The sequence below is a fragment of the Perca fluviatilis genome, chromosome 1 (assembly GCF_010015445.1).
Source record: "Perca fluviatilis chromosome 1, GENO_Pfluv_1.0, whole genome shotgun sequence".
Lineage (NCBI taxonomy): Eukaryota > Metazoa > Chordata > Actinopteri > Perciformes > Percidae > Perca > Perca fluviatilis.
In genome coordinates this window covers 8,296,023-8,317,612 of record NC_053112.1, presented here as the reverse complement: position 1 = coordinate 8,317,612, position 21,590 = coordinate 8,296,023, and the positions used below count along the sequence as shown (strand labels likewise).

The 21,590-nt window shown below is 41.0% G+C and overlaps 2 protein-coding genes across 2 annotated transcripts in view; both read left to right on the top strand.

Moving 5' to 3' along the window:
• LOC120558897 (butyrophilin subfamily 2 member A1-like) overlaps positions 1-19,032 on the top strand; it is a 33,746-nt gene extending 14,714 nt beyond the window's left edge. The window contains exons 4-5 of the mRNA XM_039800239.1: positions 17,102-17,206; positions 18,671-19,032. Of these exons, the coding sequence (XP_039656173.1) occupies positions 17,102-17,206; positions 18,671-18,795 (230 nt within the window). The 3' untranslated portion in view covers positions 18,796-19,032. The remainder of the gene's footprint in view (positions 1-17,101; positions 17,207-18,670) is intronic.
• On the top strand, positions 1,419-12,905 carry LOC120558865 (butyrophilin subfamily 3 member A2-like). Its single transcript, XM_039800174.1, has 5 exons — positions 1,419-1,508; positions 10,724-11,065; positions 11,175-11,264; positions 11,415-11,510; positions 12,187-12,905. Exons 1-5 carry the CDS (start codon positions 1,433-1,435, stop codon positions 12,333-12,335), a joined length of 753 nt encoding a protein of 250 aa, XP_039656108.1. The 5' UTR covers positions 1,419-1,432; the 3' UTR covers positions 12,336-12,905.
• Positions 19,033-21,590: the final 2,558 nt, after the last annotated feature.

The following is a 21,590-nucleotide window of genomic DNA, read 5'->3' as shown; positions in this document are numbered from 1 at the left end:
ATGTAACAGCACTAAACACACTATACAGCAATCTGGGCAAGAAAGACAGAAAAACAAAAAAAAAATCACAATTAAAACATACACATAAAAAACTATATATATATATTTAGGCCTATATTATGGGGCACTAGTCAGTTCAAATTGAATAAAATGCAGGAAATGAAACCAGAATTTACCTCTACCATCATTCAGTGTTGCGACAACATCTTCAAATGAGACTCGTGTCTGTCATTAACTTCAGCCAGACTGTGAAACTAAGCCTTATTTTCCCGGTGTCTAGAATGATTCGTACTACAGTGATGAACCCAGCTAGTGTCAGAGCAGACTCCACTTTAGAAATCTGTGGTGGCAAAATGGACCCATCTCCAAGTAGACACAGCTGGGGAGACTCTGGCAGTGGTGTGGCTAATCAATCAGCAATAGTTTTAATGATTTGTTTCCAAAAAGGAAAGACCAGGGGGCAATCCCACAAAAGATGGAGGTAGGAGCCTGTGACGTCCATACACTTCCAACACAGATTGTCCTTCATTAAGCCCGTTTTATGAAGCTTGACTGGTGTATAATAAAACCTGTGAATAACCTTATAATGTGTGAATTTAATAATCGCATCCCTCACCGGCCACCCTGCATTGGAAACCACCTTTTCCATGTAAATCCCATTTCTTGCATTTCTACAAACATTTAGGGACTATGATGATACAAAATCCAGGAAATTAATAAGTTGATCATATTGATAAATTCTTCCAGAAAGAATAGTACTAAACTATTTATAATAAAAATATGTATGTATTGTTCAATATATGGGGCCGATCGCCAAGACTTGAGAGAATCATAAATGGAGTCAAACATGTTCACAATTTGAAAGTGGAGGGGGGGGGGACACAAACGGGATTTAAAAAGTGGGGGGGACATATCCCCCTTGTCCCCAGTGGAAGTTACACCCTAGTTCACTTTTTAATACACAAATAGGCTGCACACCTTCTGCCACTGTGAAAAGGAACTCTGAAACTGGCCCAGCATCGGGGGCACTTTCTTAAAAGGCGTGCGTGCGAGTAGAAAGCGCGGGCACGATTATTATAACGGCATGGTGAAGTTTCGTGTCTTCCGGCTCGGTAGATATCCCTCCGCGTCTGAAAGTAGTCCATACTGTAAAATGACTGTAAGCTCTGACTGGACCATACACACTGTATAAAACTAGCCTATATAAAACCAGTTTTACAGTCTATGGACTGGAAAGCAAACTGTGATCATGTTCGTCTATGTAAATAGGTTAATATGTAGTGTCACTTATTGTAACAGTGTCACAGCGCGCGGAGTAATTTGTAATAAAAAGATACTTCCCGATACCGACAGCGTTTTAATAAAGATGAGCGCAGAAAAACTAACCGGTGTTTGTAGACAGAATCAGATGCATCTCGACTCAGGTGTCATCATGAAAACAACTTCTCTCCAGGACTTCATGATGAAGATATTTTTAACTAGTTTGCTGTTTGCTAAAACTACCCTGGGTAAGTTTGAGTAGTTTAATTCATATATGAGTCTGCTTGTTATTGGCAAAAATGTTAACCCTAATTATTGGTAACGATGAGTTTAAGTTTAGGCTATACATTTTAATAAATAACGCTTTTTATTAGAATTATGACGATGTAAAATGTTACAGCTCATTGATGAACAGTAAGACAACTACATTTTCTGTGACGACTTTGGTGTAATGTAAGAGCCATTTTCATTGGGTTGTAGGACACAAATTGTCCACTGGTGGCACTAGTGGGCATAAGAGTGAAGTCTATATAGGTAGGAACCTTTCAACAGGTAACTAGGGGTGCTGTTAAGTGAAGGAGCACAAACAGTTTTGACCGCATCAAATTGCTACAGTGCGCAACGCTCATGTGGATTGTGAAATGTATGTTAATGGAGCTTGATGGACACATGGTTTCTTGCACGGTGACATGAAGAAGTTTGTGATCAATAAATACCCAGCACAACGGCGACTATTGGAGTCTGTGATTTCAACAAAAGACTACTGAGCTGTGTCAGGTAGAAGCAGGGCTCTCAAGTTTTGAAGACAGGCAAGAGTGACACCCCCCCACCCGCCCCAAAAAAAGATCATAGATTGGTGGCGGGTTGGACAATTCGCAGGAATAGGGGTGTTTCATTAATATTATTATTATTAGTGTTTTTGTTGTTATTATTAATAATTGCTCAGATTTACACAAGAAAAGATTTGACACATGGCACTGACAGTTCAACCAAATACAAAGTATTTATTCAATTTCTGCATGGTTACTTCTGATAACGAGGGGTTCTGGGGGTCCTCCCCCAGAAAATTTTGAGCATTAAACTCTTCATTTCCTGCATTCTGGTGAATTTGTATGCACCTATTTATACCTTTTTCTGAATCAATTTATGCTGGAAATCTTTATATAAAGGTAAACATAGATTAAAATCCAAATATAAAAACATAATGGAATATATGGCAGTTAGGTTCAGGCCTTCTGTATTGCTTTCATCTATTTATTCTCCTGTAGGTCGACTTTTCTAATTATATCTGAGTCAGCACACATGTAGCCTTTAGGCATCATTTACTCTTCCCTTTTGCATCTTTTGTTGAGGAAGTAACCTCCTTAAATGTGCATATGACCATTATTCACGTCAATGATACATTAATTCATTTTAATGAATTAATAAACCCCTGGACTGTAATATAACATTTGTTAGAGCAAGATTTCTGCTCATGTTCAAAACTTTGTGCACATTCAAAATATCTCTTTTATCTGAGTTTTGGAGGAGTCGTGATACTTTGAGAAAAATAAAGTTATAATAGTCAATATATTTCAGAAAATAATCTACCGGCACCATAGTCTGCTGTGCATTACGTGATTGCTCTGCTGATACGGTAGATCTCAGACTGTCTGACAGACACAGAGCCCCGTTTGGGTCTCTGGTCTCTGAATGAGCGAATGTTTAGGGAAGTGGCTGTATGCTTTGCTTTTTTTCATTGGTTGCTGCATTAAATCGTACCCAGATAAAATAGTGCTATTTTCTGATTGGCTATTGTGTAGCCCCTCTCTTTTTTTTGTTTGGCTGATAAGTGGCAGGCTCGACTTAGACATTAAAAATGAAAGCTACAAGCCGTGGCTTGGTCACGGTCTATGGGCTTGGTAGCGTTGCATTTCCTACTCGTTTCCTGGTTCTATTTCTCCAGACACAACAACATGAAATCAAGGAGAGGGTTAACTTCTCCTGCTCCAGATCTCCCACCGTGGTCAGAAAGAACAGGAGGAGACACTTTGTTTCTCTCACTAGGACTCTAGAGTCGCTACTTGCTCCAAAGATAATCGCCGTCACTCTCACTTCTCCCTCTACCACACACTCCCCCACACACACACATGTGGCTCGACGCACACACCAGCGCACAAGCATAAACATCAGGCCACTTATGTAGACTACTGCAAGAGCTCTGCGTGGAGCCTCCGCACAACTGTAAAACGGCCAGACGCGCTTGATTCCTGCCGGTTCCATAGTGAGAGCGGCGCAGCCAGAGAAATTTTGGGCGCTGCGGCATATTCAATTTATTATAAATAATTTTTACGTGCGAGAAATACAATGTGCTCAATGCGTGACACTTGAGAGCCCTGTAGAAGAGAGCGCGTCAGCTAGTTTACTAGCCATAGATTGTTTGATTGTTTAAGTCCGCATAGCAGCCCCCTCAGTGGCTTTAAGTTTTAGGCTTAGCCATTACAGACCTGAACTACAACAGACTCGTTACCGATGCATGAGATGATATACTTTATTTGTGTTTAAATGTTGGGCGTTGAAGGAAATAGTTAAAATAGTCTATATAGAGTACAAATTGTAGTACTATAATAATGCTGACTTAAAAGCTACTGATGTGACGAGCAGCAGGTGTGTCACACAGACCACCGAGGCACGTTTCGTACGGCGCTTGAAGAGGCAACATAGCGACATCTTCCCTTTTATATTATTATGTCAATGCATCCTCCTCCTCCTCCTCCTCCTCCTCCTCCTCAGAAGTTGTTTCTATCCGCCCCTGGGAGCGAAGACAGAATATGATTGGCCAACTTGTTTGTCTATCATGGCTGACCGGCCCACAAAGAAAAGAGATCACAAAAGAGTGTAACTTTGGTTCTCTTAATACATCCATGAACTTGGTTTATCATAAAAGAGTCGTGACTTTGGTTTAGCATGATTGGCCCACTGGTGTTTGTCGTCTGAACGCTGGCCAATCACATCTCACCCAAGTCCATCCTATCAGAAAGATAGAGCGGTAATCTCCGCATGATGATGTCAGTTTCTCCTAATCAATTCGCTCTCCTAGCAAACAGAGAATGTAAATAACTCATTTTATACGGTGTCAGACAGAAAAACTGAAATTTTATGAAGGCAAAAGTGGACACAGACATGAGAAATGTGCAAGAAAATAGTTGCAAACTACTTTCGAAAATAGGTCTTGTAGCTGACGCCATGGCTGACGCTGGGAAGTGTATATATGTTGCCATGACAACACCGGAAATTAATATAAACGATCTGTATGATTGCTAGCTAGCTAGGTAGTTACAGTTTTACGCATTATTATAAAACTACATGTTTATTGAATTTCGGGTCCTTTATGAGTTACACTGGGTTATATTTTGTCTTTCGGTATGTTCAGTACGATCGATAGACTTTTAATATTGACATAATATTTACAGTCTATGGTACGAACGAGTTTTATTTTGGTACACTACCGGAAGTTTGCGGGGAGTGCAAATGGAGGAGAGAAATGGCGGCCGTGAATGGCGAACTTTTAGCTAAGTTCCTGTTTTTGTTGACTCTGCTGCTGGTTTATCAGGCGAACCCGTCTTCACGGTGTCCCACCATACTTCTATACGGAATAACGGTGAATATGGACATCAGTATGAAGTGTGGACTCCTTTATGACCCTATAAAGGTCCTTTATGAGCGGGGTAGCTACAGCTAGCCTAGCCTAGCTAGCTGGTTCTGCTGTCGGACTACGGAACAAGTATGAACTAGTGAGTGACATGGACCCATTTAGACTCTTAATACATCCATGATTTAGACCAGCAGACTAGTACCGAGCTGCTGCTGATTTTATAACTGCGACATCATCTGACAAAATCACTAAACACACAAGTTAAAGACAACAGCAGTACTGTTAGTTCGGTTGTATTTACTGGTATAATTATCACACGCAGAGAGAAAAGTAGAAGCGAAAACGTTTTTATTTAACTTTTCCTCTTTAACTAGACCTACGCGACACGCCTAATCGCTCATAGATAAACACGGAATATGTTTATGAGGCTCCCGAGTGACGGCCACGCCACTTAACGTTTGGAAAAAAGGAGAACGCCGTGTATACTTCAATAAAATAAAACCATCCAGAACATATGAAGTTCGTATTTCAGCAAAGAGTCTCTCTGATCCAGTGTGATGCAGAATTCCATCATAATCCTGAATGATCAGTTTTGTCACATTGTGAGTGGGATCAAGTACAATTGGATGAATTGACTCCACATCTAGTTGATCGTTTTGACGTAATCGACCTCCAACATGAATTAGTCCAGTGGTACTGCACAGTTCTGGGGATAAACATAGTAAGCGACTATGTGGTGGAAGTGGTTTCTGGTCTTGGAGAAAGGCTAGGTCCTCACCAAAACTGTCCGCCTGTGCTTGTCGAAGAATTTCCTGTTCTGCTTTCAGGTAGTCAGTTGCAGAAGGATTTTGACTAGTCAGGTTGGTGAGGGATTTGGCAGTGACATCCAAAAGCTCTTGGTAAGTCTTGAAACTATTAGCAGCAGTGTTGATAACACCACAGAAGTGAGACTTCTTCAACTCCATCTGGTCATTAGCTTCATCAGGTTCAGCAGATTGAAGTTTGGGCCAAGTATCTGGAGGTTGATACAAGAATGGTGGGCCATTGTTCCATCTGTTTGGACAGAGGCTATCCGACAAAGATTTGCCTCTTGTAACATCGTCTGCAGGGTTATTGGCTGAGTCAACATATCTCCAGTCCTGACTGCTTGTGAGATTTTGAATCTCCGATACTCTCGCTCCTACAAATACTTTGAAGCGGCAGGACTGTGCACCGGTTAGTGCAGAACATAGTTCCAATCTTGGTACTGATAACTGCTTCTTTGGGGAGACACGTGAACGGGCTAACATGAAACCAATCTCCACTTGGCCTTTGTCATCTTCTGATCTTAAGTATGCAACAGCACCATACGCATGCTCAGAAGCATCACAAAAGACATGGATGTCTTGCACTGTGGGGGAAGCATCCATCTCTTTGGAAGTGTAACAGCGAGGGATGGTGATTTGAGGAAGGTAGAGAAGTTCCCTTTCCCAGGATATCCAAGCTGCTAGGATGTCTTGAGGAAGAAGAGGGTCATCCCATCCTCTTTCCTTTCTCCATAGTTGTTGAACCAGAATTTTTGCACGAGTTGTATAAGGTAGGAGGTAGCCTAATGGGTCATACAGACGAGCAAGGACTCTGTAGATGTAACGCATTGTTATGGTATGTACTTCAAAGGTTCTGTATTTGTACCTGAAGAGGTCAGGTTTGCAGTCCCACAGCAATCCCAGTGTGCGTTCTTGGGGATCAGCTCCGCCTTCAGAGAGCCAAAGTTCACTGCTTTCGGATCTTGCTTCAGATGGTAAATGGCTGATCACAGCAGAATCATTGCTTGCCCATTGACAGAGGTCAAAGCCTCCAGTTAAAAGGGTAGCTCTTAATTTGTCAAGGAGTTTTCGAGCTGCGACGGATGAAGGAAAGCTTTGCAGGCAATTGTCAACATAGAAGCACTGGGTTACTGAATTCTTCACCAATTCATCAGGTTCGTTGTCCTTCACATGTTTCTGCAGGGCATAAATCGCACAACAGGGACTACAAGTGGTACCGAAGGGAAGGACTTGCCATTGGTACACTGTAGGGGGAATATCTTTGTTCATATCACACCACAGGAATCGAAGAAGGGGCCGGTCTGGAGGCAGGAGACGGATTATGCCTTTAATGTCACCACTTACTGCTATGGCATGTTGCCTGAAGCGCAGCAATACACCAAGGAGTGACGGCCCAAGGATTGGTCCTGGTAACAGATACTTATTGAGGCTTTGTCCTTGGAAAGTGAATGAACAGTCAAACACGACTTGATCTTTGTTGTTATGCGTTACCATATGGTGAGGAATGTACCAAGCTTCGTTGCTGCTGTGAACCTCTTCAGGGGTCAGCTTGGCCACATAACCAGCCTTCTCAAGCTTAGCAATTTGATCACAGTATGATATGGCTTTCTCTGGATCCTTTGATAGTCGAGTTTCAGTGTTACGAAGTCGTGACATTACTGCAGAATGAGGAATGTTTAGAAGAGGAGATTTTGCTAGCCTAAGAAGGGGAGTGGCATAGCATTCAACTCCATTGACTTGAACTCTTTCTGTGGCCTGTTCAAGACGCTTCAGGGCTTGTTTGTCTTGCCTTGATCTGATGAATGCTTTCTCACTGTGTACAGGTAGAGTGTCAAGTTTCCAGAGTTTTTCAACATTGTAGTGCAATTCATCTGCAGGGGAACTGAAGGATGTAAACAGACATTGGACAGGCACAGCGGTATCTTGTGGTTGGAAGTCTGTGATAGGGCCTTGAAGTGTCCATCCTAGGTTTTGACAGCTGCTGGTGACCTAGGAGGGCCTAGTCTGACAGGAACAATAGGAGTGATTAAGTGGATATGATCTGAGCCTATGAGAAGCAGTGCTGATGCTTTGTTAATGCATGGTAATGGAATCCCTTGGAGATGCTTGTATTTCCTTTGAAGAGAAAGCACAGGGTAGGTGTGATCCGAGAGTGCTAACTGGCTTGCAGTAAATGCATGATCGATGGTGAAAGTTTTCTCAGGGTATGCAACAGGAGAGAGCTGAAAACTTACAGATGAACCATGAAGAGTTTCAACATCTTGGCGAACAGTTCTGAGTGATAGTTCTTCAGCTTTACCTTTCAGGCAAAGATGCTGAGCAGCTGACTGCAGAAGAATGGTACGTTGAGAACCATCATCAAGGACAGCATAAGTCTCCAAGGTTTTCTTCCCATTCTGAAGCAGCACTTTTACAACTTTCAGGAGTACGCCATTGCAGTCACTTGGTCGGTCCAGATATAATGTCCTCACAGAGGTAGAAGGATGATTGGATCTTTGATTCACCTCACACAGTATTTGTAGATGTCTTCCTTTGCAGGTGGCACAGGACTTCTGCAGGTCACACTTAGCGGCTTGGTGAGTGCGAGCACAGCGCCAACAGCGTTTATTGTCCTTTATCCAGTTTACCTTTTTGGGCTTTTGTCTTATCTATGAACTCAGAACATCTGCTGATATGATGTTCACATGATCGGCAGTATGCACAGGTTGCTCTTGACTTTGGGAGTAGTTCTTGAGTTGGCGTGGATTCATTGAGTTTGTGTGCCCCATGTAGAATTGTGGTTGGAGCAGATATGAACTTACGGGGATGTCTTTGTTCATTGAAGAAGATGGTAAGCTCTTTTCTGGATTGACAACGAGCTTCAGATTGCAACCAAGATGAGAACACAAGCAAGTCATACTTCATGATACCTTGGTTTCTGTAGACATGCCGTTTAAAGCGACTGGAGTGTTCTGCAGGCAGCTTGCAAAAAAAAACCACAAGAGATCAAATCCACAGAGGCAGAGAAGTTCTACATGTCCTTGATCTTCCATAGTGCTAAGCAGACCAACCAGTGCTTGAACACGAAGAGCAAAGTTGTCGAGAGCATGACCATCACCTGCTCTAATAGGAGGGAGATCCACGATGTTCTTGAGCTCCTTCAGTGCTAGTTGTCTAGGTTGCCCATAACGTTCATCAAGAGCGTCAATGGCTTGTGTGTATGGGTCAGAAGCATAGGAAAAGGCAAGAGCTAGTCGTTTGGCTTGGTCCACTTTAAGATGATCCAGGAGAACATGATATTTGAAATGCTCTGTTTCATTGGGGTTGAGTAAATTATTAAGTGCCATCCGTAACATCCTGTACTGCATTTCATCCTCTCGAAGTAAGGTCTGGGAAAGAAGGACCCTCAAGCTTGTATACATGTGTTCTGCCTGTACGGGGTGCCAAAGGTCTCTGTTTGTGGTGACTATGAGATGTAGAAGACTGAGGCCTTAAAGGGGAATACTGCCTCTGCTGGGGGGAGAAGGAAACAAGAGGCTGAGCACATGAACTTTGTAGGTTAACCTCTGCTGGTGCTGCAGGAAAACTGGGAGGTGGCAGCTCTTGTTAAAGGATTGGTCCAGGTGTACCAGCTGAAGGAATTGCATTATCGAGGTTTGGAAAGTCAGGTAAATAGGGCAGGCTCGACGAAATAGCAACAGGATGATGTCTGATCACTGGTGGACAGGAGGAAGAGTGATGTTGCAATTCAACACTTGGAAATCGAGCAGCTTGCTGTTGTGCTGGAGAAACTGCTGTTGGGGATAGATAACCCAGGCCGGGATGAACAGGAGGAATGAGGAGTAGATCTATCCATCATATGCTGAATGATTTCAACATGATCAGTTGGCACAGGAGGATCATTCACCTTATCTTGCCCTTTACCGTCATCCTGCGACCCATGTGTGTCTGTTGTATGATGTGGGCATACTGTCTGGCAAGCAGCACCTTTCACTCCAGGATATTGAACTTCATAATCTTCTAGATAAGCAGGAGGTTGATTTTTCCGATCAGAACGTCGAGGAGTCCCATCTAATGGCTTTACATCATCCATGACAATGGTATAATTCCGGCTCGAAGGACCATGTTTAGGAGGGTTCAGGTTTAGAGGTTGATTGCCACCGTCGTGGGGCATTGGTCAGAATGCATGAATAAGCCAGAGAGGAGTTCAGTCCATTCAATGAAGATTTATTTAACAAAGGGTGAGGCAAATGATACTGGATAACATAACATAACAGAATAGAGACACACAGACACACATGGGTTGGAGAATCAGCTGCCGCCCCATGTGAAGGTGTAGAAGAGACTGACTGAGAGTGAGTGCAGTCTTAAATAAGGAGTGACCAGGTGAACTCAATCAGGTAATCAGGATGGAAACAAAAGCCAGTGATGAAGACAGGGGAGAAAAGGAAGTGAGGTAAGTGTGAAAAGAAAGTGTCAGAATAAGATAAAAATAGGGATCTTTAGTACAACCGGGTTAGGTTGGAGTTAAACCGTATATATATGGTTGAAAAAGGCGACAAAAACTGACTCAGTTTTCAGCAGTTGGATGGCAAGCACTTCAGTTGTGTAAACTGCTCAAGAACCCTCTTACTGTCAATATACCTAAAGAAAAAGTATAGGGTGTATGTTATTATGTTATATTAGTACAGTTGTTTGTTATTGTGTCCTCCCTGTTGTCAATTCATTAATTTACTGTTTTATACAGATATGCGAGGATACCACACTTAATACACAATGAATGATGATAGTAACTACATGGTTAATGTTGGCCTATCACATATTCATAATAGTCCCATCATTATACAAAGAGCAAAACATACTGTCTTTATGGATTCGAGCTGAAATGATTGAAATGTAGGAAAGACGCTGAAAAGAGCAGATTTCGCTGAGGTGAAGCAGCACATTCTTCATTTTAGGAATAGTTGGAGAACTGAATGTAAACCATCAACTCTGGTCCTTCAGAGGTGTTAAAGCTGTGTGAATGTTATGTCTGTTTCTCCAGGAGAGCATCGTCTCACCTGTCCTCAGACCAAAGAGGCAGCAGAAGGAGATGATGTCATTATACGGTGTGGTCTGGACCCCCCCGTCGACTTGTCTGACTACACGCTGGATGTGGCGAGACTCGACCTCGGCAGCTATGGTGATGTCTATTCTTATCGAAATGGAAAGGACCAACAGGATGACCAGATGGATCGATACAGAGACAGAACAACTCTGATCCATGAAGACCTGATCAGAGGCATCGTGACTCTGAAGATCTCCTCAGTAACTCTGTCTGATAGTGGTCCATACAAAGTCTACGTCCCAGACCTGACAGCCAGTTTCATCGTTAACATCACTGTTGGTAAGCTGCATGCTGAGTTTATTACAGGTTCATTCAGATACTAAAAAGGTTTCTCAGAATGGGGGATATATAATTTGAGAAAACATTTTTTTTTTCTTTTTTAAAACAGTTTCCAAAGACCAAGCGAACAGGACAAAGAGAAATGATTTCAGCACATCTGGACCTCCAGTGGGAGAAGAGAGCGAGTCAGAGCATCGGGGTAAATGTCTTCTAATAGTCCTCCAGAGACCTGAAGGGTCCTGACTCAGGCTGGTTAGTGTGTGAGTTCTGGTTAGGGTTAGGGTTAGGTGTGTATCTTCTTAAAGCTGCCCTTCTTCTAAACTCAACATCTTCTCTGATATTCTTCCAGATGGTGAGAACAGGAAGACTGCCCGTGCTGTTATCCTTCCCTCTCTTCTCCTCCTCGGGACTCTCCTGGTTCTGGTTCTGATGAGAGGAGAGATCAGTAAGTTAAAAAAACAAACTTTTGCTCCACAGCTCTTTCTCCTGATCATTTGTGGTGTTAGTTGTATCTTTACACATGTCCGTGTTTTCACTGTGAACTGATGAGATATCAGTGCTTGATGTCTCATGTCTGTGTTTGAAGTTGTTGAAGTCAAACCAGAACCAGACAGACTGATCCTGGTACACTTTGTGTGCTTTAATCCACATTAATGCTCAGATGTGAGCCATATACCACATTGACCCAAATATAAGACGACCCCGAAAATACGATGACCCCTAACCCCTTTTTTTCAAGACTCATTTTTTAAAAATTACTTCATGAGGTCTTTTTGGGCTTGCATTCTCCGTACTTTACCCTCATCTTAAAGTTAGCATCACAACTTTTTCTCATTTGTTCGCTAATTTCTGGATAACAACCTTTGAGCCTCTTTGTTCAGGACGCTCCCTGTGTCTCTGCCCCCCCCACAAGCTGCTGTTTGGTGCCACCTGTTGTTGAGGATGTATATATTGGTGTTTTAAAGTCTAGACCCTGAATATAGGACAACCTCACTTTTTCAGATATATTCATAGGAGGAAAAACATGATATTCTGGTTAATACAGGTAGGCTATTTGTTATCTACTTCTCTGTTTCCTCCATCCTTTAACAAGTTCTGCAAACTGCTTTTCTTTTTCTCAGAGAGTTGCATCGAGAGGCTCAGAGGAAGGAAGGAGCAAGAACCAGAGAGAGCAGGGAATGGATGTGAAATGAAAAACCTGAACATGGAAGCAGCAAAAGGAGATGAAGACCTGGAGAGAGCTGCAGGAAATGGAAACGTCTTACTGTAGGAAACCTCGTCTGAGTGCTTGAATTCAATTTTATTTAAAGTATCAAATCATAACAAGAGTTATCTCAGGACATTTTACAGATAGAGTAGGTCTAGACCACACTCTATAATTTACAAAGACCCAGCAATACGAGTAATTCCCCCAAGACCCAACAATGTCAGATGCAGTATTAGAATAGATGCAGATGAAGGTATTACACAACTCAGACACAACCTGGATCATAATAAGGAGTCCTTTTGGTCCTGATTCAGTATTAGAAAAGGATCTTTACATAAATCTTCTGAGCTGGTCAACAATAAGCCCCCGAACAAAATCATATTAACAACATCCAGGATGGTTTATTACACGGCTGCTCACTAAAGAAATCAAACATTTTACACATTTTACACAAATATTGATTTAAAGGCCGAGCTGCAGAGTTCATTTTACAACAAATTTGCGCAACTTGCTTGTTGGTAAATAAATGTAAACAGTTTTCCGTTGTATTTGATGTTGTTGGCTATCACAAAACAGAATATAATATGAAAAAGTAGGTACTATTTTACAGAGGTTTGCTATGATTCTCCTTTCCCCACAATGCATTGCATTACGTCCCCTTGGGAGAAGACGACAGACCAAAGCCACTTTGAGACCCATATTTTTTTAGTTGTCATTTAGTTACCAGACGGAGATGACTCCTTTTAGTACCCGGGGTATTCCTGCATGTACTGTAACTATGCTGTACTTTAATACAACTGTAAGGTACTTTTAATGGAGTATTTTCATTTTCTCCTACTTGCCTATTGTACGTTTTACTTCTCTATTTCTATAGCTTTGCATATGTATATATACTCTTAAATTAATATCAGGGACATAATGAAAGCTGCTTTCTATCATTTAAAACTATCCAAAGTAACTTGAATCTCCAACTGGTATATATATGTCTTCATGTGAACCTGGTTCAGACTGCTGTGAAGATCTCTCTGCTGGACAACAAACTATGTGAAGGCTTCAACTCCTTTATTACACTGTATTTTTTATTTTTGATATCTCTTTAATATCTGGGGCTGAATCAGACCGTTACAGAACTGCTGTATGATGAGGAATGATTTTATTTGCTGCACTTTGTTTTGGCTTTTGTTGATGTTGCACTTTGTTAAAACATATTGTATTTGTCTGATTCATACTTGGATGTACGAAGCCAAACTTAATGTTCAACTGTAGAACTTATTCCTCCTTAAATCTTATTTTTAAATGCCTACATGCTCAAGCTGCTTCTCCCTTACCCGAATGTATTTTTTTACCAGACACCCTGTATCTTTATGGATGTATTTGTGATATTTTTCAATGTATTTGTGTATGTACTTTACCTCTTTTAACTATTCTATTTGTATATCCTTCTTCTTAAGCTAAATAAAGTCTTTAAAAAGCCTCTCGGATCAGCTGGTAAATCATCACTAAGCTGAAAACAGGGCTGTTGTTCTGACACCATGACAGGTTTAAAATTTGTTAGAGATACGTGGTTCTCACAGGACAAACATAGATGACCTTATTACATCATTTTACTTTTACTTTTAATGCAGGACTTTTACTTGTAGTGGAGTATTTTCACAGTGTGTTATTAGTACTTTAACTGCAGTAAAGGATCTGAGTACTTATAGTGAGTTATATTTGTAAAAACAGTGATATTTTAAATGGACTCTGGTACAAACAGTTACAGAATGATGTCACAAAAACAGCACTGAAGTTCCCGGGAAAATTATATTCAGCCAAAACGGACTTCTATATTGTTTTGTGTGCCTTCTTTCATTTACCAGATTTGATTCACTTTATTTCCTTTTTCTGTTGTAGCAAAACACCAAATCATATCTCAGATGTTTCAGCAGCAACATTATTTTTCTCCAACTCTTCTGGATTACAAATATTTGACATTGAAGGTAAAAAAGTCTGTCTTTGCATTTAGTGTCAAACCCCCAGGAACTGAAACACTACCTGAATGAAAAACATAAACTGTGGTCATTTTATTATTGTAACAAAGGTCACCAAGTTTATTTCCTGGATTTAAAAGCTGCAAAACCCTTCACTCAATGAAGGCATTATTTACACTGATAGTCATTTCTGCTGTAATAACTTTATTTAAATTCATAGTAACTGAACATGGACAGAGCTCGTTAGATGTTAACTAGCTTGAGTTAGCATCAATGCTAATTTACATCAGTAGTCCCTAGACAGGTAACAATAGATCATTACAAGTAACATATGACATGATATATTGATGTAGTAATTACACAACTAGAAGAAGACAGAACATTATGTAACACGTCAATTTAAACTCAAACCTGTAGTAACATGAACATCATGTGAAATATAAAGATATAACACAACATGTTACTCACAACAATGGTGTGTATGCTACTCATCACATTAGTAGCCTTTATGTCAGCATTCTTATACTACAATTTGTACTCTATATATTTGCACTATTTCCTACAATGCAAAACATTTAAACACAAATAAAATTATATAGCCTAGGCTATCTCATCTTATACATCGGTAACGAGTCTGTTGTAGTTCAGGTCAGTTACACCAAAATCATCACAGACTGTCTTCACAGAATGTCTTACTGTTCATCAATGAGCTGTCATATTTACATCTTCATAAGTCTAATGAAAAGCGTTATTTATTAAAATGTGTAGGTAGGCTAAACCTAAACTCAATGTTATCAATAATTAGGGTTAACATTATTGCCAGTAACAAGCAGACTCATATGAATTAAACTACATAAACTTACCCAGGACAGTTTCAGCAAACAGCAAAGTAGTAAAAAGTTTAAAGTTTTCATGACACCTGTCGAAATGCATCTAAGCCTGATTGTCATCAGCTTGGATATGAACTGGTAGATCACTCCGCGCCTCCTTGCTCGTTGGAGATGTATGCTATGTGAGCTCTGAGCTGCTCCTGCGCCTTATGAATGTGGACGAGAGCATGAGGCGGCAGCAGCCGGGGGGAGGTCGGACAGATTAGGCTACAGCATTCAGAGCACATACTGCTTCAGAAACCAACAGGAAGTCACAGAAACACTCAACAAACTCACCGTCTACTTTTCTGCACTCACGTGCCTCAGTTCCGGAGTTCCCCTTCAGAGAGTGCCAAGGTGTGTAGCCTATTGGTGTATTAAAATGGCATATTACATTAAGTGAACTATAGGGTGTAATTTCCACTGGGGACAAGGGGGACATGTCCCCCCCACTTTTTAAATCCTGTTTGTCCCCCGTCAGATAAACTTGATAAACTTTATTTCTTGGGTTTTGTATCATCATAGTCCCTAAATGTTTGTAGAAATGCAGGAAATGGGATTCAAATAGAATTTTTTTTTCTGGCAGAAGACCCCCTGTTTTGAGTCCCTTCTCCCCCCTCTACCTCTAGAGTCTAGAGCAGCTGGTCACCAACCTTTTAGAAACTGAGAGCCTACAACCGGGACGATTGAAACGGAGGGCGAATGAAACATTGCAGTTATCCCGAAAACCATAGCTACCTTGGCGCGGAAAACGAGCGGAAGGATAGGTAAGGGTAAAAGGTAAAGGTAGCCTACTTTATTGTCACATACACATACATGTAGCGAAATTCATTCTCTGTATTTAACCCATCGTACATCGTTGTAGCATCAACATCACGATGTGCACACAGGACGTCCTGCTCCAGTGGTTCTGGTACTGATCTCTTCTGATGTGTTTTCCATCAGGGACCAACAGTCTCGGTCGGCCTGCTACAGGTTGGTAATGAACCAGAAACATTGTTCAGTCTGCCGGTCGGATTCAACTCTGCTTACTTCTCATTACCATGGTTACAAGGTGCTGGTCTAACCGGCTCTGCCTCACTGGGGTGTTTCCTCCATGGGGGGTTCACCGCGACCATAGGCCGCGATCGGCTGTAGGTCGGCTTGGAAAGGCTCGCCAGACCTCCCCTCTTCTTCTCTCCCCCTGCCGACTCAGACCGGGGCAGACTGTCCGTGCGTAAGGGGTCAGCCACCCAATCCACCATATTTAGGCCTACGCGCTTCCTGACATGTTTCTATCTGTCAGCAGCTCAGACACACTGCTGTCAGCGCTGACGTACCGTCAGCTGTTGGGACCCAGATGTTGTCCGTACCGTCTCTGGTTCTGGGAGGGGCGTAGCACAAAATTCTGTAGAAAGGCTTTTTCTACGGGCCCCTCCACACATCCACAGCTATTCATTCTAGCATCTTTTTGGGCCGTCCTAACATGAGGGCCCTGGGTACTCAGTCTCCTTTTCCCCCCCAGTCTGACTCCCCTGAGTTCTGGCTCTGACCACGGGGACAGAGACGGGACAGCTCGCTTCAACGCAGCGTAATAACTCCTGAAAATAAAGTTCATCTCGCAAATCTATGTGTCTCTGCAGTCATCTCAACCATCGAACACAGCAACAGGAAATAATACTCGGACTTTTATTTCCCTGTGAAGAAATGTTTCGCGGTGTTGGTGAGTTCTTTAAAAAAAAAAAAACGCCACTAAATGTTGCGTTAAAATGTGTTGTAACTCACGTTACTGAGATTGTAACGGGTATAATATTACCGAAATGTCATTAGTAATGCGTGATATTACTGCATTACATCAAAAAGGAATACATTACTGTAATTGCGTTACTTTTGTAACTCATTACTCCAACACTGACAGGGAGATTGTGACAGTGGATGTGTATGTTGATAAACCCTGGATCATCTTTGGAAACTGTCCTTCTAAACTCAACTCTGTCTGATCTTTCTTCAGGCTCTGCAAAGGAGGAATCTGACTGGAAAACAGTGGTTCCCATTGTCTGTGGTGTTGCTGCTGCTGTTGTTGGTGTTCTTCTCCTGGTGAAACGTGGAGTCAGCTGTAAGTTACAAACTGCTTTACAGCATTTTATTATCAGTGGGGAAATTTACTCCTTAACATTGTTGGGGAAGTTACTTTTAAAAAGTAATGTTTGCTCGTTACTCGTTATTTCTTAAATAAAGTAATCCGGTACTTTACTTAGTTACCCCCTGTGGAAAGTAACTTTTTACGTTACTTTTATATTGCTTGACTTTGGTCAGAACCCAATATCTGTTCCTACATGTGTAGGCCTACATAAAGTTCTACTATGGAGGACATAACAGGTATTTCTTTTGTGCTCTTTATTATAAGAAAATAGTATCAATAGGCTCCTTAGGACAACATGATAACCTCAAAATGGGTCATATGTCTCAAAATAAAACATGCCTCATCTAAATCCAACAGAAAAAAGAATAACTTCAAAATGGCTTGATGTCATGGCTTGTGTAAATAAAATAATAATGTGTGGTTTTCTGTAAAATAAAGAAACACAGAATATGTAAATATAACCTGTACATAATGAATACACATATATACAGATTAAAGATCAATAAACAACAACTCACTCTGCAATATACATAATTATATGCAGTATACGTAATTGCCATGCAATAAATAGTTGCTGGGCAAACAACCAAATAATACTGGATAGTAATGGAAATCAATAAATTCCAATGTAGTAAAGAATATGCTTTAGGTTTCATTGTGCAGTTACATCTATTGGCCACTAGATGGCGCTCTAAGACCACAAATGAACCTAACAGCTACATACAGGTACAGTAGTCATGTGATAGACCAGCAGCGTGAATGGCACGGTGAAATGATTCAACAATTAAACCAGCGACAGCATCGCGAGAGCATCAGCTGAACTAATCCTCAGCAGGATTGTAATTAAGGAATGTTCAACACTGTACTAACATACATCCATCAATCAAAGTATTAACTATTGTTTCTGGATGACATATTTGCAGTAAGCTCCTAGCATTACAGTAGACATAAGCATGCAAGTCATGTTAACTACACAAACAAAGATACATGCAGCACCAGCATGGACATAAAATTGTGCGCTTACGTTCTCAATAACGCACACGGCAACACAACAGAATGCTATATAAGTAACAAGGAGATGCAAGGAAATGGGGATGTGTGCAAATGCCTGAGTCCAAGGAGTGATGTCGGCTCATCAGTCCAGCAGGGAGTTTTCCACAGGTGTCATGTCAGACAGTCAGTCTGTATTTCTACCTAATTTCCTCCCAAATCTCTTCAGAAGAGTAGTCCCAGCGCATACTTGCTCTGGTGTTTTTAAAGCATTAAAGTTCATCAAAGACTGGTTCACATAAGAAAAGTTCCTTTTTTATTTCCTATGTAGGTTCACTCTCCTCATATCGCAGGGGGAAAAATATGGCAATGTCAGTTTCTTCCATTCTGGTGCAGCCCTACTGTTTAGGTGTAGTGTGTCACAAAGTGGTTTCTATGTTCTCACAGGGATCTGTAAGAAAACAAAAGAAGCAAACAACTTAACAATGAATTACCTGAGGACCCCGACGATAGAGGAGGACGGAGACCCACCCAGCGCTGCAGGACACGGTCTGAGAGAGTCGGTGGTCTGAGACCAGGGCTGGACTGGGACAAAAAATCGGCCCTGGCATTTTTGGCCCAGGCGGCCCACACCCACCGTGATTGGTCAGACACATTCCCTGCAGACAGTCCTCTTAAAATATGCATGCTATGATATGAGTTGCCTAGTGTTCAGAGTTTAATAGTGTTCTGCCTTCATGTGATCGTTTTGGATCCTTCAAGAGGAGTCTCAAGACTAATCTGTTGATCTTACACTTAAATAATTCATTCATTCTTAGAGTTATGATTTGTATATTTATGGTATTTTTATATTTTTTTATTATTGATATTTGATATTGTATTGCCATTATTGTTATTATTACTATTTTGCTTAATATTGGCTTAGCAACTTTAAATTTAATTTTAACTATTGTAAGATTCATATTTTGTGACTTTGGACACGTGTCTGCTAAATACAATAACCATAACTATAACCCTTCCCAAAAGCTACAACAAAGCTGAGAGTAGTATATGCCCTGGAAAAGAGCTAATTAAGCCATTCAAGGAACACTGATGATTGTATCAACACTGATTTCATAGATCACACAGACTTTTCAGATACCCAACAGGCCAACTGCTAGCATTTTCAATGTAAGCTTACACAGTTAGGTTACCTGACAGCCACTAACTTTAATGTTACAGCCAAACTGCTTGTTGTGGGTTATGACACACACACACACACACACACACACACACACACACACACACACACACACACACACACCCTCCCTGAGAGTCCCTTGTTAATTTGCCTACTCCTTACCACATGCTCCTCTACTCTCTTCCATCTTTTCTCTCCCGGGCCCGCCATGGTCACTCTCCTCCTCCTCTTCTTCCCTGTCATGATGCTCTTTTACTTCTCTCTGTATAGCCAGCCACCTCTCCTCCTCCTCTACTTCAGGTAATGCTGATGTTGAAGCAGCTACTACAGCCCCAAACATGTCAGACATGTTGGCACAGGCATCCGCCTGTAGATTCTTAATCTTTTTCTCCCATAATTTCTCTGCACCTCCCTTGCACTTTGGTGGTCGTTTGTTCATTTTAACGTGAATGCTAAACTTCCAGCATAACTATTACAGCTCCTCAGGGCCGGGAGTGGGGAAGGGCTTCCTGGATTTGATTGGGTCAAGCCAGTGCCAATAAAGAAAATTAACCAATGGGCTGCTCTCAGGTCTTTATGGGCCGGCGCGGCCAAAAAAAACACAAAAAAAAGCCTATATATTATATCGGCAATTCGGCCCAAAAGTGCACCGGCCCACCGGGTATGCCAGATGGCCAGTCCAGCCCTGTCTGAGACGATACCCAGTCATCCCCTCAACCATAAAAACATCCAAACTTCAGTTTAAGAAAAGCTTTTTACTCAACAACAGCAAAGTCGATCTAATTACAACGTAAACTATCACGAGTAACACATTTTACAATCTGCAAGCATACAGATACAGTACAGGCCAAAAGTTTGGACACACCTTCTCATTCAATGTGTTTCCTTTTTATTTTCATGACTATTTACATTGTAGATTCTCACTGAAGGCATCACAACTATGAATGAACACATATGGAATTATGTACTTAACAAAAAAGTGTGAAATAACTGAAAACATGTCTTATATTTTAGATTCTTCAAAGTAGCCACCCTTTGCTTTTTTTGATAACTCTGCAAACCCTTGGTGTTCTCTCAATGAGCTTCATGAGGTAGTCACCTGAAATGGTTTTACCTTCACAGGTGTTCTTTGTCAGGGTTCATTAGTGGAATGTTTTCCCTTATTAATAAAAAAGCAAAGGTTGGCTACTTTGAAGAATCTAAAATATAAGACATGTTTTCAGTTATTTCACACTTTTTAGTTAAGTACATAATTCCATATGTGTTCATTCATAGTTTTGATGCCTTCAGTGAGAATCTACAACGTAAATAGTCATAAAAATAAAAAGGAAATGCATTGAATGAGAAGGTGTGTCCAAACTTTTGGCCTGTACTGTACTGTACATACATACTTACTGACTTTATTCATCATCCAGAAAGGTGTGACACCTTCTGTCCTTTGGCCCTTTGAGACAGTAACCACGCCTTTGTGACCCCTCGGTTGGATTACTGTAACTCCCTGTATGTAGGCATCAGTCTTGCCCCATCCTACCTGTCCGAGTTGCTTCACCCCTACACTCTAAATGAGCTCCCTCTGCCTATTAGACAGACTTCTTCACTGTCTCATTTTAAATCTCTTCTTAAAACCCACCTTTTTTCTCTGGCCTTTCCCAGCTGAGGCTGACATTTTTACTGTGATACTGTTTCATGTTTTGAATGTTAGATGTTGTAAATGTTTTAAATGATTTCTACTTTGTCCTGTACAGCACCTTGTGCAACGTTGGTTGCTTTTTAAAGTGCTTTATAAATAAATGTGATTGGTTGGCCTTAGCTTCAGATTAGAAAAAACTCAGGAGGGATTCTACTCCCTGGGTGGATAGATGTCATGTGTACAGAATAACCAAAGAAATTAACAGTTAAGGTCTTTTATAGACAAACAGGAGAAGCTTAAAATCAAATCTGAACTGTAACCATGGTAATCATCATCTCATCTGACTCTTGGAAAGAGAGCAAACAAGTGTATTTCCTAAATGTCTACTTCTTTTATACTTCATGTGCTCACAGGGAAAAACAATCCCTTTCTAGTCTGTTCACATTTTAAAGAGATTTAACATGTTTTTATTGCACATTTTCTATTTAATATTTAAGCTGGGTTTTTTGTCAGGATGTTTTAATTTTTTTTAATTTATTTTATTTTATTGACATACT